The 18,392-nt window shown below is 40.0% G+C and overlaps 1 protein-coding gene across 1 annotated transcript; it reads left to right on the top strand.

The window, feature by feature from the left end:
* Positions 1 to 4,287: 4,287 nt before the first annotated feature.
* Or10u3b (olfactory receptor family 10 subfamily U member 3B) lies at positions 4,288 to 5,250 on the top strand. The gene has a single exon (NM_001000588.1). The coding sequence runs from the start codon at positions 4,288 to 4,290 to the stop codon at positions 5,248 to 5,250; it is 963 nt and encodes a 320-aa protein (NP_001000588.1).
* Positions 5,251 to 18,392: the final 13,142 nt, after the last annotated feature.

The following is an 18,392-nucleotide window of genomic DNA, read 5'->3' on the forward strand; positions in this document are numbered from 1 at the left end:
TTAATGACTGCTTCTATTTCCTTAGGAGTTATGGGGTTGTTTAACTGGTTTATCTCTTCCTGATTTAACTTTGATACCTGGTATTTGTCTAGGAAATTGTCCATTTCCTGAAGATTTTCAAATTTTGTTGAATATAGGTTTTTATAGTAAGATCTGATGATTTTTTGAATTTCCTCTGAATCTGTAGTTATGTCTCCCTTTTCATTTCTGATTTTGTTAATTTGGACGCACTCTCTGTGTCCTCTCGTTAGTCTGGCTAAGGGTTTATCTATCTTGTTGATTTTCTCAAAGAACCAACTTTTGGTCCTGTTGATTCTTTCTATGGTCCTTTTTGTTTCTACTTGGTTGATTTCAGCTCTGAGTTTGGTTATTTCCTGCCTTCTACTCCTCCTGGGTGTATTTGCTTCTTTTTGTTCTAGAGCTTTTAGGTGTGCTGTCAAGCTGCTGACATATGCTCTTTCATGTTTCTTTCTGCAGGCACTCAGCGCTATGAGTTTTCCTCTTAGCACAGCTTTCATTGTGTCCCATAAGTTTGAGTATGTTGTATCTTCATTTTCATTAAATTCTAAAAAGTTTTTAATTTCTTTCTTTATTTCTTCCTTGACCAGGTTATCATTGAGTAGAGCATTGTTCAATTTCCACGTATATGTGGGCATTCTTCCCTTATTGTTATTGAAGACCAGTTTTAGGCCGTGGTGGTCCGATAGCACGCATGGGATTATTTCTATCTTTCTGTACCTGTTGAGGCCCGATTTTTGACCGATTATATGGTCAATTTTGGAGAAAGTACCATGAGGAGCTGAGAAGAAGGTATATCCTTTTGCTTTAGGATAGAATGTTCTATAAATGTCCTTTAAGTCCATTTGGCTCATGACTTCTCTTAGTCTGTCGACATCACTGTTTAATTTCTGTTTCCATGATCTGTCCACTGATGAGAGTGGGGTGTTGAAATCTCCCACTATTATTGTGTGAGGTGCAATGTGTGTTTTGAGCTTTAGTAAGGTTTCTTTTACGTATGTAGGTGCCCTTGTATTTGGGGCATAGATATTTAGGATTGAGAGTTCATCTTGGTGGATTTTTCCTTTGATGAATATGAAGTGTCCTTCCTTATCTTTTTTGATGACTTTTAGTTGGAAATTGATTTTATTTGATATTAGAATGGCTACTCCAGCTTGCTTCTTCTGACCATTTGCTTGGAAAGTTGTTTTCCAGCCTTTCACTCTGAGGTAGTGTCTGTCTTTGTCTCTGAGGTGTGTTTCCTGTAGGCAGCAGAATGCAGGGTCCTCGTTGCGTATCCAGTTTGTTAATCTATGTCTTTTATTGGGGAGTTGAGGCCATTGATATTGAGAGATATTAAGGAATAGTGATTATTGTTTCCCTTTATATTCATATTTGGATGTGAGGTTATGTTTGTGTGCTTTCATTCTCTTTGTTTTGTTGCCAAGACGATTAGTTTCTTGCTTCTTCTAGGGTATAGCTTGCCTCCTTATGTTGGGCTTTACCATTTATTATCCTTTGTAGTGCTGGATTTGTAGAAAGATATTGTGTAAATTTGGTTTTGTCATGGAATATCTTGGTTTCTCCATCAATGTTAATTGAGAGTTTTGCTGGATAGAGTAACCTGGGCTGGCATTTGTGTTCTCTTAGGGTCTGTATGACATCAGTCCAGGATCTTCTGGCCTTCATAGTTTCTGGCGAGAAGTCTGGTGTGATTCTGATAGGTCTCCCTTTATATGTTACTTGACCTTTTTCCCTTACTGCTTTTAATATTCTTTCTTTATTTTGTGCGTTTGGTGTTTTGACAATTATGTGACGGGAGGTGTTTCTTTTCTGGTCCAATCTATTTGGAGTTCTGTAGGCTTCTTGTATGCCTATGGGTATCTCTTTTTTTAGGTTAGGGAAGTTTTCTTCTATGATTTTGTTGAAGATATTTACTGGTCCTTTGAGCTGGGAGTCTTCACTCTCTTCTATACCTATTATCCTTAGGTTTGATCTTCTCATTGAATCCTGGATTTCCTGTATGTTTTGGACCAGTAGCTTTTTCCGCTTTACATTATCTTTGACAGTTGAGTCAATGATTTCTATGGAATCTTCTGCTCCTGAGATTCTCTCTTCCATCTCTTGTATTCTGTTGGTGAAGCTTGTATCTACAGCTCCTTGTCTCTTCTTTTGGTTTTCTATATCCAGGGTTGTTTCCATGTGTTCTTTCTTGATTGCTTCTATTTCCATTTTTAATTCCTTCATCTGTTTGATTGTGTTTTCCTGGAATTCTTTCAGGGATTTTTGCCATTCCTCTCTGTAGGCTTCTACCTGTTTATTAATGATTTCCTGTGTTTCCCTAAGTGTGTTCATGTCTTTCTTGAAGTCCTCCAGCATCATGATCAAATATGATTTTGAAACTAGATCTTGCTTTTCTGGTGTGTTTGGATATTCCATGTTTGTTTTGGTGGGAGAATTGGGCTCCGAGGATGTCATGCAGTCTTGGTTTCTGTTGCTTGGGTTCCTGCGCTTGCCTCTCGCCATCAGATTATCTCTAGTGTTACTTTGTTCTGCTATTTCTGACAGTGGCTAGACTGACCTATAAGCCTGTGTGTCAGGAGTGCTGTAGACCTGTTTTCCTCTCTTTCAGTCAGTTATGGGGACAGTGTGTTCTGCTTTCGGGCGTGTAGTTTTTCCTCTCTACAGGTCTTCAGCTGTTCCTGTGGGCCTGTGTCTTGAGTTCACCAGGCAGCTTTCTTGCAGCAGAAAATTTGGTCTTACCTGTGGTCCCGAGGCTCAGGTTCGCTCGTGGGGTGCTGCCCAGGGGCTCTCTGCAGCGGCAGCAACCAGGAAGACCTGTGCCGCCCCTTCCGGGAGCTTCAGTGCACCAGGGTTCCAGATGGTCTTTGGCTTTTTCCTCTGGCGTCCGAGATGTGTGTGCAGGGAGCAGTCTCTTCTGGTTTCCCAGGCTTGTCTGCCTCTCTGAAGGTTTAGCTCTCCCTCCCACGGGATTTGGGTGCAGAGAACTGTTTATCCGGTCTGATTCTTTCAGGTTCCGGCGGTGTCTCAGGCGCAGAAGTCCTGCCGCTCCTGGGCCCTCCCCAACGGGAGCCCAGAGGCCTTATACAGTTTCCTCTTGGGCCAGGGATGTGGGCAGGGGTGAGCAGTGTTGGTGGTCTCTTCCGCTCTGCAGCCTCAGGAGTGCCCACCTGACCAGGCGGTTGGGTCTCTCAGCTGTTCATTTCTTAAAAGAAACATTTCATTAAATTTTTCAACTAATGGGAAATTCAAAAGTTATTGTCTTCCACACCTTTTATGCTCCATCAAATGAAAAATTTATAGTGAAGGGATGGGAATATCTATGTGGGTTGTTTGGACTCCATTTATGCTCTAAACTAAACTTTATTGTATTACAGAGATCTGAGTGGTAGCTTTGTAATAGAGCTTCATAAAGACTGCTATAGCATAGTCCTTAGAGTCTCCAGACAATCTTGGGCATCAATTAGAAACTTTTAGATTATAGTATGTATCTTTAATGAAATAATTAATAACAATATCTTATGTTTGGAAATGTCTGTTTCCAAACAAAAGCCAAGTTGCATAAGAAACATGGTTATGTGTTGTTTTTGAACATATTCCTCCTGAGAATAACTATACAATATTGGGATGTAATCCCTATGGTCTTTCATGAAAATAAAAATGCTGCTTCATGTTGCTACTTGACATTGAAGAACACTTACAATACCAACACCAGGAAGAAGCTGTTCTTCTTAGATAGCCATCATAGCTACAATATCTGGAAAAAGGGTCATTAAAGTTGAAAAAGAGATCCTATATGCTTTTTATTTCTGTGAGTCTTACTTGTCCAATCATTAAAGTATTCAATTTAGGTCAAAATTAAATTGTTATTCAGATAAATGTTAAATAAGTGACAGGAATATCCTTTCTTTCTCCTGGATACTTAAATGGAGCATTAAGATGATAGCAGAGTTCAGAGATGAGAACATGACACTTTCTTATTCAATTTTCTGTTTTGTAATTGAAACACTTTTATATGTCAACTCTAAGAGAGCTTGTATGCATTATAAGGTAAAGGTGAATTCTTAATTTAGATGCATTTGTCTCCAAGTTTCTATAAAAATAGAAAAACGAAAATGTGCATCTGTTCAAATGGGTTGTTTGCCTCACAGGGGTTTTGAGGTCTCTAGCACACTGATAGTGGGAGATTTCCTTTGTGGAGAGTAATTAACATTTGTGGCTGCTGAGTGTGTTCTGTGCAACCCTCTGCCTGCACTGTTGTCTTCACAGATGTCTAATTCTGGCCTCAGGAAGAATGGAAGCCTGTCTTTCTGCAGTGAATTCACATTGGTAGCCTTTTCTTCTCTAGCAGAGCTGCAGCCTGTCCTCATTTTGGTGTTCTTGGTTACCTACTTGTTTACTGTGGGTGGAAACCTCACCATCATCTGTGTGATCTGGGTCACCCGTTCTTTGCACACACCCATGTATTACTTCTTGGCCAACCTCTCCTTTCTGGAGATGTGCTATATCAGTAGTGTGGTGCCTCAGATGCTGGTGCACTTGCTGGTGCAGATCAAGACCATAAGTGTGAGAGGTTGTGCAGTTCAGATGTATGTATTCACCATCTTGGGGCTGACAGAATGCTGCCTTCTGGCAACTATGGCTTATGATCGCTTTGTGGCTTTTTGTCATCCACTGCATTACCCTCTGCGGATGGGCCCTTCTGTCTGTTTGAAATTGGCTGGTGCATCCTGGATGACTGGGATCCTCGTAGAATCAGCCCAGACCACCTGGATCTTCACTCTGCCCTTTTGCGGAGCAGGAACAATTCAACACTTTTTTTGTGACATCATGCCTGTGGTAAAATTAGCTTGTGTGGATACTTCCCAGAATGAAATTGTGATATTTATTATTTCTCTTATCTTCATTATGAGCCCCTGTCTCTTCATTCTGTGCTCCTATATCCACATTATTCTGACCATCTTGAAAATGCCCTCAGCAGCAGGCAGACACAAAGCTTTCTCCACCTGCTCTTCTCATATCCTGTTTGTTTCTCTTTTCTATGGCACTGCCTTGTTTACTTATCTCCAACCCAAGTGTTCACACACCCCAGACACCGACAAGGCTACTGCTCTCATGTACACTGTGGTCACTCCTGCTCTGAATCCTGTTATCTACACTTTGAGAAACAAGGAAGTGAAAGAAGCCTTTCACAAGGTAACACAGAGGAAACTTCATAGACAAATAGACTAGTTTAGCCTCAGCAGCTGAAATTTTTACCACTGTGCAGGTTCTTCTCATGACTCCTTTATTACATGTTGTTATTGAATTGTTGATAGTCTAATAACCAGAAGATAATTGTGTTTGTTTTGTAGTTTTCAACGTGAACAACTAAAAATAACACATTCATTCAAGTATTTTAATGGCACTTGGAATTGAACTCAACCAACTCTATCAAACTAAATCTGGTCTTTTTTTTTCCCTTGACTTGAACTTTCAGATAAATATTGAACTCACTCTATATTCCAGTTAAGACTTGGATCATGGTTTTAACATCTCAGTTTCAAAAATCTGGGATTACAAAGCAGTACTAAATTTGCTATATTCAAATTTATTCAAATTTTCAACCTCACATCTGTGTCACATTGCTACGTTCATTTAAGAATTGTTAAGAGTATTGTAACCGTAATACAAAAAATATATTTTCCTTTAGATAATGATTGGGTATATTCCTCCTGCCATGAAAATTTGTTTAAAGCTTGATACTGAAGGTTAAGGAATCTCATCCCATCACTTGTTCACTCTTGACTAGTACAGATTTATGGAACTAGTCAGGAATTCTTGTAAGTGTAAAGCATTTGGATTTGAGCTTTGGAAATGGTAAATTAAATTGGAGAGATATAGAAGGTACAGTGTCAGTTAAAAATGGAAATAAACTAATTGATACAATTGATATGCCTGTATCTATTATTCGCAACATTCCACATCTGGAAGTAACTAAAACCCCAATCTATTGGGTATGCCTATGAGGTTTGCTTGTTCGGATGTTTGTTCTAAGTTAATCAGTGTAGAAAGACACAGTGGAAATACAGATCAATTAAGGTTGGTAAGACCCACATTTAGTCACACAACTTCTCATGGCATACTATATAAAATACAAGAAGAAAGAAGCTTTTACTCGTTGCTTGCTTGCCTGGCTCTCCTCCAGGTTCAGTTATTCACTGACCTTAGAACTTCTTTGTGATTCTAGTCTCCAGCTGAGACTTCCAGGCTTGAAGACTGAGTAGGACTAGATTCTTGACTTTCCTTTGGGAGACAGCCATTTTTGATTTGCTGGATCCCAACCTATGAGACACTTATAAATCAAGTATATGACCAGATGCAGAATGCAAATTTAGACACTTTATGCATAATATCTGATTGTCAGTCACTGCATGCTCTCCCTTCTGTTGCTAAAGGAATCCTCTCTGATGATAACTGGATAAGGTACCAGTCTATAATATAATATTATTAAGAGTCATTTAATTTATTTTTTTTCCAGTTGTGTTTGACCTACTCTAGGTGTCTAAGCTATTCAGTCTCTGGTTTCTGGCAATCTGGGCAGCGTGGAATATGGGCTTCTTCTAGTGGTCTAGGCCTCACTTTAAACTAAACATTGCTGGCCACTCCCACAAGTTCTATACCATCATTGTCTCGGCAGAAAAAATGTAGGTAAAGAGTTTTGTTTCTGGATTACTGTCCAGGTTTGGTTTTCTGTGTCCTGCAGAGTACCTTCCACTGTCAATGAGACTAGAACTAATGAGTGAAGGCTTCAAGTCTACACCAGTTCTACCTCTCTACTTTCAATGAGCTATATGGAATCCTCAGAATCTATCCCATTTCTTCTTCTCATGGAATCCATGCATCCCCTTTATAACCATCCTTTCTCTAACCTCTCTAGGTCTGTGGATTGTAGTAAGCCTATGATTTACTTAGCAGATATTATCCAGTTATATGTGAATACATACTAAATTTGTTTTTCTGGGTCTTAGTTACCTCACTTGGGATGATTTATTTTTCTACTTGCATTCATTTGTCTGTAAATTTAATGAGATAATTTTTAACAGTTGAGTAAATCACCATTGTGTAAATCTACCACATTTTTATAATTCATTCTTCAATTGATGGGCATCTAGGTTCTTTCTAGTTTCTGGCTATTGTGAATAATATTGCAATGAATACAGAAGAGAAAATGTCCTTGTACTAGGGCAGAGAATCCTTTGGGTATATACTCCTAAATGGTGTAACCAGATATTGAGATAGATTGAACCAATCCCCCATTTTCTGAGGATCTGCCACAATGATTTCTATAGGGGCTGCACAAGTTGGCACTCCCACCAGCAATAGAGGAGGCTCCCATTGTTTCACATCCTCACAGCATGAACTGTCACTTGTTTTATTGATCTTAGCTATTCTGACAAGTGAAAAATGAAATTTGAGTCATTTTGATTTGCATTTCCCTGATGACTAATAATGTCGAACATTTCTTTAAGCTCAGCCATTTGAAATTACTCCATTGAGAATTCCGGGTTTTTTTTTTTTTTTTCGTAATTATAGCTAGTGTTTATTTCCTTAATTTTTCCTGTTTTCTCTTCTTTTATTGGAATTTTTTTATTTACATTTCTTTTTTCTTTAGATATTTTTGTTTTATTTGTTTTTAATAATTTTATTTTTCTTGGATATTTTATATATTTATATTTCAAATGTTCTCCCCTTTCCTCCTTCTCCCATACTCTCTATCCCTGCTTCTATGAGGATGCTCCTATTCCCACCCACCCACTCTAACCTCAACGCCCTGGAATTACCCTACATTGGGAAACAAGTGATCACAGGACCAAGGGTTTTTCCTCCTATTCATGATGGACAATGACATCCTTTGCCACAGATGTAGCTGGAGCCATGGGTCCCTCCACGAGTACTCATTGGTTGGTAGTTTAGTCCCTGTGAGCTCTGGTGGAGTTTGGTTGATCGATATTGTTGTTCTTCTTATGGGATTGCGGACCCTATCTGTCCCTTCTGTATTTTCTCTAATGCTTCCATTGGGGTCCCATTGTTCAGTCCAATGGTTAACTGCAACCATCCTCATCTTTAACAGTAGGGCTTTGGCAGAGTCTCTCAGGAGACACCCATACTCGGCTCCTGTCAACAAGCACTTCTTGGCATCAGCGATAGTGCATGGATTTGGTGGCAGCAAATGGGATGGATCCCTAGGTGGGGAAGTCTCTGGATGACCTTCTCTTCAGTCCCTTCTCTCCCCATTCGTCCCTGTATTTCCTCCTGTGAGTATTTTGTTCTCCCTTCTAGAAAGGAATGAAACATCGATATTTTGGTCTTCCTTCTTGGTCGTCATATGACCTGTGAATTTTTTCTTAGGTATTCCAAGCTTTTGGGCCAATATCCACTTATCGATGAGTGAATATTATTTGTATTGTTTTGTGATTGGTTCACCTCAATCAGGATAATATTCTCTAGTTCCACCCATTTGCCTAAGAATTTCATGTAGTTGTTTTTAAATAGTGAAAAAGTACTCCATTGTGAAAATGTACCATATTTTCTGTATCCATTCCTCTGTTGAAGGACATCTGGGTTCTTCCAGATTTTGGCTATTATAGATAAGGTTGCTATGAACATAGTGGAGTATGTGCCCTTGTTATATGTTGGAGCATCTTTTGGTTGTATGCCCAGGAGTAGTATAGCTGAGTCCTTAGATAGTAGTATGTCCAATTTTGTGAGGAATGGCTAGATTGATTTCCAGAGTAGTTCTTCTAGCTTACAGTCCCATGAACAATAGAGGAGTGTTCCTATTTCTCTACATCCTTGCCAGTATCTACTGTCACCTGAGTTTGTGATATTAGCTATTCTGACTGTTGTGAAGTGGTATCTCAGTGTTGTTTTGATTTGCATGACCGAGGTATTTTATATTATTTGGGACTATTGAGAAGGGTGTCATTTCCCTAATTTCTTTCTCAGCCTGTTTATTCTTTGAGTCAAGGAAGGCTACTGATTTGTTTTAGTTAATTTAATATCCAGCCATTTGGCTGAAGTTGTTTATCAGGATTAGGAATTCTCAGGGGGAACTTTTGGGGTCACTTAAGTATACTGTCATATCATCTGCAAATAGTGATATTTGACTTCTTCCTTTCCAATTTATATCCCTTTGACCTCCCTGTGTTGTCTGATTGCTCTGGCTAGTAATTAGCCTACTATATGGAATAGGTAGGGAGAGGCCTGTCCTCTGCTATATATACTGTAGCTGGAGCCATGGGTCGGTCACCCCATGTGTAGTTTTTAGTCGGTCATTTTGTCTCTGGGAGCTCTATTTTTAAAAATGCAGATTGTATGGGAAGTACATTTGGATAACAAGAAAAGTTCTGATTCCTGGGTTATGAATCTCAAATTCTTATGAGAATCTGCACTACTACTTTAAGTTTCAATTTAGAAAATGAGCACACGAAAAATTTCTAAAATTAAGATTGATTTATTTCATATGGCATTGTGGCAGTAAGTAGAAAATTATTTAATACATGGGCCACATAAATACAATAAAAATAGAACTTAACCTCAAACACACCTCCTTGCAAACCAATTGCTAACAAAATTGTTATACAAGATTGTCTTGGTAGACAGCATATATTGGGGTTTAAAATAATGTTCATTCTGAGCAGAGTGCAGTGTCTGTGTTCATATTAGCAACAGTTCAGTATAGAAATGTGTCTGGTTCAAGTTAGTGTGTGTGTGTGTGTGTGTGTGTGTGTGAAGCCATCTAGGATAGGCTAAGACTAGCATATGGCATTCCTGGCCATCATTTTTGCATAGTCTGTGATGTCAAGTTCTATGAAGTTAGGTCTCTCGAAGAGACCTAATTTCAGGATTGCTTCTTGCAGTTGATATTGATATTCCTTTCCCATCATTATTGTATAATCTATGGGTATTAGCCTATCTTATTCAGTAGATTTTCTGCAGATCAACAGTAAAGATGAACTTTTATGAATTAATGCTGTTTAGATGAATTAATGATTCTATAGAATTCCTGATTTGATTCAAATCTTAGGAAGAAAATTTTAAGAGGTGGTTTTAGTTGTTTTGCAAGAAAGATGTTATAAAGTTAGAATCTAGGATAGAATGTGCCCACTCCTCACAATAGTGAGTACAGGTGCCATAATAAAAAAGTACAATGAGTTTTCATAGTTACACTAAAATGAGAAATAGGCTTGGAAAAATTTTGTTCAAGGAAAATCATTCAGGTTAAAGGATAAAGCCACAGGTGTGTACTATAAGGCAAGGCCATGTAAAAGCTGATGCTTTGAATTTATAACATTCTATATGTAGAATTCTAACTGCTTTGAACATTCTTTTGTAATTCCCATTTTATGTGACATTTTATCTCAGAGGTAATTTTCTAAATAACTTTTGTTTAAGAAGGTATAAAAAGGCCAGATAAAAGAAATAAGGTTGTTGATTGAATGGTTTGGCTTGGGGAGTTCTGCCTTATCTATCTATCCATCCATCCATTCATCATCCAAGGTATATGCCTACCTATATGTACATATGTAGGTATATGTGTGTATGTAAGCATTCATGAATATTCGTAGAATGTATGAGATAGGTGGTTGGATCCAACAAAAGTGTGAATGTGTTACTGTGTAAATGAGAATGTGAATAAAAATGTAAATGTTTATATAAATGTATACGTTTCTGTGCAGATTTGCCTCTATAAAGCATCTTAATCCTTTTTCTTTCCTTCCTCTATGGTTCACAAAGAGTTAACCAGCCTAGCCAGAGAGCCTTCTGGATATCTGGACAGAGAAGGGATCACAGCAATACATTTTTTACTTAATTACCCACTGCTAGGTGCTAACAAGTGTTATCACTCTAGCCAGTAGTTTTTAACCATAGAATATGTGAGAATATTTTTAGAACTTTTTAGATGTTATCAGCAAGCATTCCATATAGTTAAAGAGCTAGAAGGCCAGAGACCATCAGTTTTGTTTTTTATTCTTATTTTTATTGGACATTATAGATATTTACATTTCAAATGTCATCCCCTTATCCCCCTCTACCATGTCCTCTTCCTCCTCCCCCTGCTTCTATGAAGATGCTCCCTCTCCCATCCACCCACTCGCACCTCAATGCCCTGACATTCCCCTACACTGGGGAAATGAGCCTTCACAGGACCAAGGGATTCTCCTCCTATTGATGCCAGACAATGCCATCCTCTGCTCCATATGCGGCTGGAGCCATGGGCTCCTGCGTGTGTACTCACTGGTTGGTGGTTTTGTCCCTGGGAGCTCTGAGGTGGGGGTTGGGGTCTGGTTAGTTGATATTGGTGTTCTTCCTATGGGGTTGCAAACTTCTTCAGCTCCTTCAGTCCTTTCTCTAACTCCTCCACTGGGGTCCCTGCTTAATCTGATGGTTCCGATGGTTAGCTGAAGCATCCTCATCTGTATTGGTAAGGTTCTGGCCGAACCTCTCAGGAGACATCCATATCAGACTCTTGTCAGCAAGCACTTCTTGGCATCAGCAATAGTGACTGAGTTTGGTGTCTGTATATGAAATGGATCCCCAGGTGGGGCAGTCTCTGGATGACCTTTTCTTAAGTCCCTGCTTTATTCTTTGTTCCTGTATTTCCGCCTGTGAGTATTTTGTTCTCTCTTCTAAGAAGGACTGAAGCATCCATATTTTGGTCGTCCTTCTTGAGCTTCATATTGTCTGTGGATTGTTTCTTGAGTATTCTGAGCTTTAGGGTTAATATCCACTACGTCCAACACTGTGTCCTACTTCAAACCATTGTAGGCCAGGCTGGCTCCCCAGCATGTCTATTTGTCTATATGTGTATATGTTAGGTATGCATACATGAATACTTGAGACAGTCGGTCCAGCCCAGTCTGAGTGTACGTGTATGAACATATATGTGTCTGTGCAAATTTGCCTGTTTAAAGGATTTTTTTCCTTTCCTCTCTGGTTCATAGTTAGCCAGCCAGGGCAGTGAAGGGATTCTGACTTATGGTCAGAAAAAGGAGTGTTGACAGTAAATATTTTCCTCATCTCTTGCTGTTAAGCAAAAGGTTATGATAATCATTTGAAGACATAGGCTTCTGGCCCCAGTAGGTTACAGTATGACTAAGAATCAAAAATAGTAAATCTCATTAATACTAAGCAACCTGTACTTGTAAATCAAATTTTGTCTCCCACCTTCTATTGTGTGTGTGTGTGTGTGTGTGTGTATGTGTGTGTGTGTGTGAGTGTGTGTGTGTTTCAGATAAATGCTTGTACTTTGTACAGTTACTTGGGATACATAAAAAAAAATTGCAAGAGTTAAAAAATGGAGTCCCAAACCCGCGGATCCCGGCCCGCAGCAGCTCTCTGCTCCCAGACCCCGTGGGAGAGATACCTCACCGCCTGGTCAGGTGGGCACTCCTGAAGCTGCAGAGCGGAAGAGACCACCAACACTGCCCACCCCTGCCCACATCCCTGGACCAAGAGGAAACTGTATACAGCCTCTGGGTTCCCGTGGGGGAGGGCCCAGGAGTGGCAGGACCCCTGCGCCTGAGACACCGCTGGAACCTGAAGGGACAGACAAGATAAACAGTTCTCTGCACCCAAATCCCATGGGAGGGAGAGCTAAACCTACAGAGAGGCAGACATGCCTGGGAAATCAGAAGAGACAGCACTCTGCACACATCTCGGACACCAGAGGAAAACACCAAACACCATCTGGAACCCTGGTGCACGGAGGCTCCCGGAAAAGGCGGCACAGATCTTCCTGGTTGCTGCCGCCCCTGAGAGCTCATAGGCAGCACCCCACGAGCAACTTGAGCCTAGGGACAACAGGGAAGACCAACTTTTCTGCTGCAAGTGACCTGCCTGGTAAACACTAGACACAGGCCCACAGGAACAGCTGAAGACCTGTAGATAGGAAAAACTACATGCCCGAAAGCAGAACACTCTGTCCCCATATCTGGCTGAAAGAAAACAGGAAAACAGGTCTACAGCACTCCTGACACACAGGCTTATAGGACAGTCTAGCCACTGTAAGAAATAGCAGAACAAAGTAACACTAGAGATAATCTGATGGCGAGAGGCAAGCACAGGAACCCAAGCAACAGAAACCAAGACTACATGGCATCATCGGAGCCCAATTCTCACCCCAAAGCAAACACGGAATATCCAAACACACCAGAAAAGCAAGATCTAGTTTCAAAATCATATTTGATCATGATGCTGGAGGACTTCAAGAAAGATGTGAAGAACTCCCTTAGAGAAACACAGTAAAACATTAATAAACAAGTAGAAGCCTACAGAGAGGAATAGCAAAAATCCCTGAAAGAATTCCAGGAAAACATAAATAAACAAGTAGAAGCCCATAGAGAGGAGTCACAAAAATTGCTGAAAGAATTCCAGGAAAACACAATCAAACAGTTGAAGGAATTAAAAATGGAAATAGAAGCAATCAAGAAAGAACACATGGAAACAACCCTGCATATAGAAAACCAAAAGAAAAGACAAGGAGATGTAGATACAAGCTTCACCAACAAGTACAAGAGATGGAAGAGAGAATCTCAGGAGCAGAAGATTCCATAGAAATCATCGACTCAACTGTCAAAGATAATGTAAATCGGAAAAAGCTACGGGTCCAAAACATAGAGGAAATCCAGGACTCAATGAGAAGATCAAAGCTAAGGATAATAGGTATAGAAGAGAGTGAAGACTCCCAGCTCAAAGGACCAGTAAATATCTTCAACAAAATGATAGACGAAAACTTCCCTAACGTAAAAAAAGAGATACCCATAGGCATGCAAGAAGCCTACAGAACTCCAAGTAGATTGGACCAGAAAAGAAACACCTCCCATCCCATAATAGTCAAAACACCAAACGCACAAAATAAAGAAAGAATATTAAAAGCAGTAAGGGAAAAAGGTCAAGTAACATGTAAAGGCAGACCTATCAGAATTACACCAGACTTTTCTCCAGAAACTATGAAAGCCAGAAGATCCTGGACTGATGTCATACAGACCCTAAGAGAACACAAATGCCAGCCCAGGTTACAGTATCCTGCAAAACTCTCAATTAACATAGATGGAGAAACCAAGATATTCCATGACAAAACCAAATTTACACAATATCTTTCTACAAATCCAGCACTACAAAGGATAAAAAATGGTAAAGCCCAACATAAGGAGGCAAGCTATAGCCTAGAAGAAACAAGAAACTAATCGTCTTGGCAACAAAACAAAGAGAAGAAAAGCACACAAACATAACCTCACATCCAAATATGAATATAACAGGAAGCAATAATCACTATTCCTTAATATCTCTCAACATCAATGGCCTCAACTCCCCAATAAAAAGACATAGATTAACAAACTGGATACGCAACGAGGACCCTGCATTCTGCTGCCTACAGGAAACACACCTCAGAGACAAAGACAGACACTACCTCAGAGTGAAAAGCTTGAAAACAATTTCCAAGCAAATGGTCAGAAGAAGCAAGCTGGAGTAGCCATTCTAATATCAAATAAAATCAATTTTCAACTAAAATTCATCAAAAAAGATAAGGAAGGACACTTCATATTCATCAAAGGAAAAATCCACCAAGATGAACTCTCAATCCTAAATATCTCTGTCCCAAATACAAGGGCACCTACATACGTAAAAGAAACCTTACTAAAGCTCAAAACACACATTGCACCTCACACAATAATAGTAGGAGACTTCAACACCCCACTCTCATCAATGGACAGATCATGGAAACAGAAATTGAACAGAAACGTAGACAGAGTAAGAGAAGTCATGAGCCAAATGGACTTAACAGATATTTATAGAACATTCTACCCTAAAGCAAAAGGATATACCTTCTTCTCAGCTCCTCATGGTACTTTCTCCAAAATTGACCATATAATTGGTCAAAAAACGGGCCTCAACAGGTACAGAAAGATAGAAATAATCCCATGCGTGCTATCAGACCACCACGGCCGAAAACTGGTCTTCAATAACAATAAGGGAATAATGACCACATATACGTGGAAATTGAACAATGCTCTACTCAATGATAACCTGGTCAAGAAAGAAATAAAGAAAGAAATTAAAGACTTTTTAGAATTTAATGAAAATGAAAGTACAACATACCCAAACTTATGGGACACAATGAAAGCTGGGCTAAGAGGAAAAAACATAGCGCTGAGTGCCTGCAGATAGAAACAGGAAAGAACATATGTCAGCAGCTTGACAGCACACCTAAAATCTCTAGAACAAAAAGAAGCAAATACACCCAGGAGGAATAGAAGGCAGGAAATAATCAAACTCAGAGCTGAAATCAACCAAGTAGAAACAAAAAGGACCATAGAAAGAATCAACAGAAGCAAAAGTTGGTTCTTTGAGAAAATTAACAAGATAGATAAACCCTTAGCCAGACTAACGAGAGGACACAGAGAGTGTTTCCAAATTAACAAAATCAGAAATGAAAAGGGAGACATAACTACAGATTCAGAGGAAATTCAAAAAGTCATCAGATCTTACTATAAAAGCCTATATTCAACAAAACTTGAAAATATGCAGGAAATGGACAATTTCTTAGACAGATACCAGGTACCGAAGTTAAATCAGGAAGAGATAAACCAGTTAAACAACCCCATAACTCCTAAGGAAATAGAAGCAGTCATTAAAGGTCTCCCAACCAAAAAGAGCCCAGGTCCAGACGGGTTTAGTGCAGAATTCTATTAGACCTTCATAGAAGACCTCGTACAAGTATTATCCAAACTATTCCACAAAATTGAAACAGATGGAGCACTATCGAATTCCTTCTATGAATCCACAATTACTCTTATACCTAAATCACACAAAGACCCAACAAAGAAAGAGAACTTCAGACCAATTTCCCTTATGAATATCGACACAAAAATACTCAATAAAATTCTGGCAAAACGAATCCAAGAGCACATCAAAACAATCATCCACCATGATCAAGTAGGCTTCATCCCAGGCATGCAGGGATGATTTAATATATGGAAAACCACAACCGTGACCCATTATATAAACAAACTGAAAGAACAAATCCACATGATCATTTCATTAGATGCTGAGAAAGCATTTGACAAAATTCAACACCCCTTCATGATAAAAGTCCTGGAAACAATAGGAATTCATGGCCCATACCTAAACATAGTAAAAGCCATATACAGCAAACCAGTTGCTAACATTAAACTAAATGGAGAGAAACTTGAAGCAATCCCACTAAAATCAGGGACTAGACAAGGCTGCCCTCTCTCTCCCTACTTATTCAATATAGTTCTTGAAGTTCTAGCCAGAGCAATCAGAAAACAAAAGGAGGTTAAGGGGATACAGATCGGAAAAGAAGAAGTCAAAATATCACTTTTTGCAGATGATATGATAGTATATTTAAGTGATCCCAAAAGTTCCACCAGAGAATTACTAAAGCTGGTAGACAAGTTCAGCAAAGAGGCTGGGTATAAAATTAACTTAAATTAATCATTAGCCTTCCTCTACACAAAAGAGAAACAAGCTGAGAAAGAAATTAGCGAAACGAAACCCTTCATAATAGACCCAAATAATATAAAGTACCTCGGTGTGACTTTAACCGAGCAAGTAAAAGATCTGTACAATAAGAACTTCAAGACTCTGAAGAAAGAAATTGAAGAAGACCTCAGAAGATGGAAAGATCTCCCATGCTCATGGATTGGCAGGGTTATTATATTAAAAATGGCCATTTTACCAAAAGCGATCTACAGATTCAATGCAATCCCCATCAAAATACCAATCCAATTCTTCAAAGAGTTAGACAGAACAATTTGCAAATTCATCTGGAATAACAAAAAACCCAGGATAGCTAAAACTATCCTCAACAATAAAAGGACTTCAGGGGGAATCACTGTCCCTGAACTCATGCAATATTACAGAGCAATAGTGATAAAAACTGCATGGTATTGGTCCAGAGTCAGACAGATAGACCAATGGAACAGAATTGAAGACCCAGAAATTAACCCACACACCTATGGTCACTTGATTTTTGACAAAGGAGCGAAAACCATCCAATGGAAAAAAGATAGCATTTTCAGCAAATGGTGCTGGTTCAACTGGAGGTCAACATGGAGAAGAATGCAGATCGATCCATGCTTATCACCCTGTACCAAGCTTTAGTCCAAGTGGATCAAGGAACTTCACATCAAACCAGATACACTCAAACTAATAGAAGAAAAACTTGGGAAGCATCTCAAATACAGGGGCACTGGAGAAAATTTCCTGAACAAAACACCAATGGCTTATGCTCTAAGATCAAGAATCGACATATGGGATCTCATAAAACTGCAAAGCTTCTGTAAGGCAAAGGACACTGTGGTTAGGACAAAACGGCAACCAACAGATTGGGAAAAGATCTTTACCAATCCTACAACAGATAGAGGCCTTATATCCAAAATATACAAAGAACTCAAGAAGTTAGACCGCAGGGAGACAAATAACCCTATTAAAAAATGGGGTTCAGAGCTAAACAAAGAGTTCACAGCTGAGGAATGCCGAATAGCTGAGAAATACCTAAAGAAATGTTCAACATCTTCAGTCATAAGGGAAATGCAAATCAAAACAACCCTGAGATTTCACCTCACACCAGTGAGAATGGCTAAGATCAAAAATTCAGGTGACAGCAGATGCTGGCAAGGATGCAGAGAAATAGGAACACTCCTCCATTGTTGGTGGGATTGCAGACTGGTACAACCATTCTGGAAATCAGTCTGGAGGTTCCTCAGAAAATTGGACATTGAACTGCCTGCGGATCCAGTTATACCTCTCTTGGGCATATACCCAAAAGATGCCCCAACATGAGAGAGCCCTTGGGCAGCACCCCGCGAGCAAACTTGAGCCTCAGGACCACAGGTAAGACCAACATGTCTGCTGCAAGAGAGCTGCCTGGTGAGATCGGGACACACAGAGGCAGAGTTCATCTAGAACCGGGCACGTCCTGTGATTACCGGAGGTTCCACGCACGCGGATCCCTGCCCGCAGCAGCTCTCTGCTCCCAGACCCCGTGGGAAAGAGACATCACGGACTGGTCAGGTGGGTACTCCTGAGACTGCAGAGTGGAAGAGACCACCAACACTGCCCACCCCTGCCCACATCCCTGGCCCAAGAGGAAACTGTATAAGGCCTATGGGCTCCCGTGGGGGAGGGCCCAGGAGCGGCAGGACTCCTGCCTGAGACACCGCCGGAACCGGAAGGAAACAGACTGGATAAACAGTTTTCTGCACCCAAATCCCGTGGGAGGGAGAGCTAAACCTTCAGAGAGCCAGACAAGCCTGGGAAACCAGAAGAGACTGCTCTCTGTGCACACATCAGGGACGCCAGAG

The sequence above is a fragment of the Rattus norvegicus genome, chromosome 7 (assembly GCF_036323735.1).
Source record: "Rattus norvegicus strain BN/NHsdMcwi chromosome 7, GRCr8, whole genome shotgun sequence".
Classification (NCBI taxonomy): domain Eukaryota; kingdom Metazoa; phylum Chordata; class Mammalia; order Rodentia; family Muridae; genus Rattus; species Rattus norvegicus.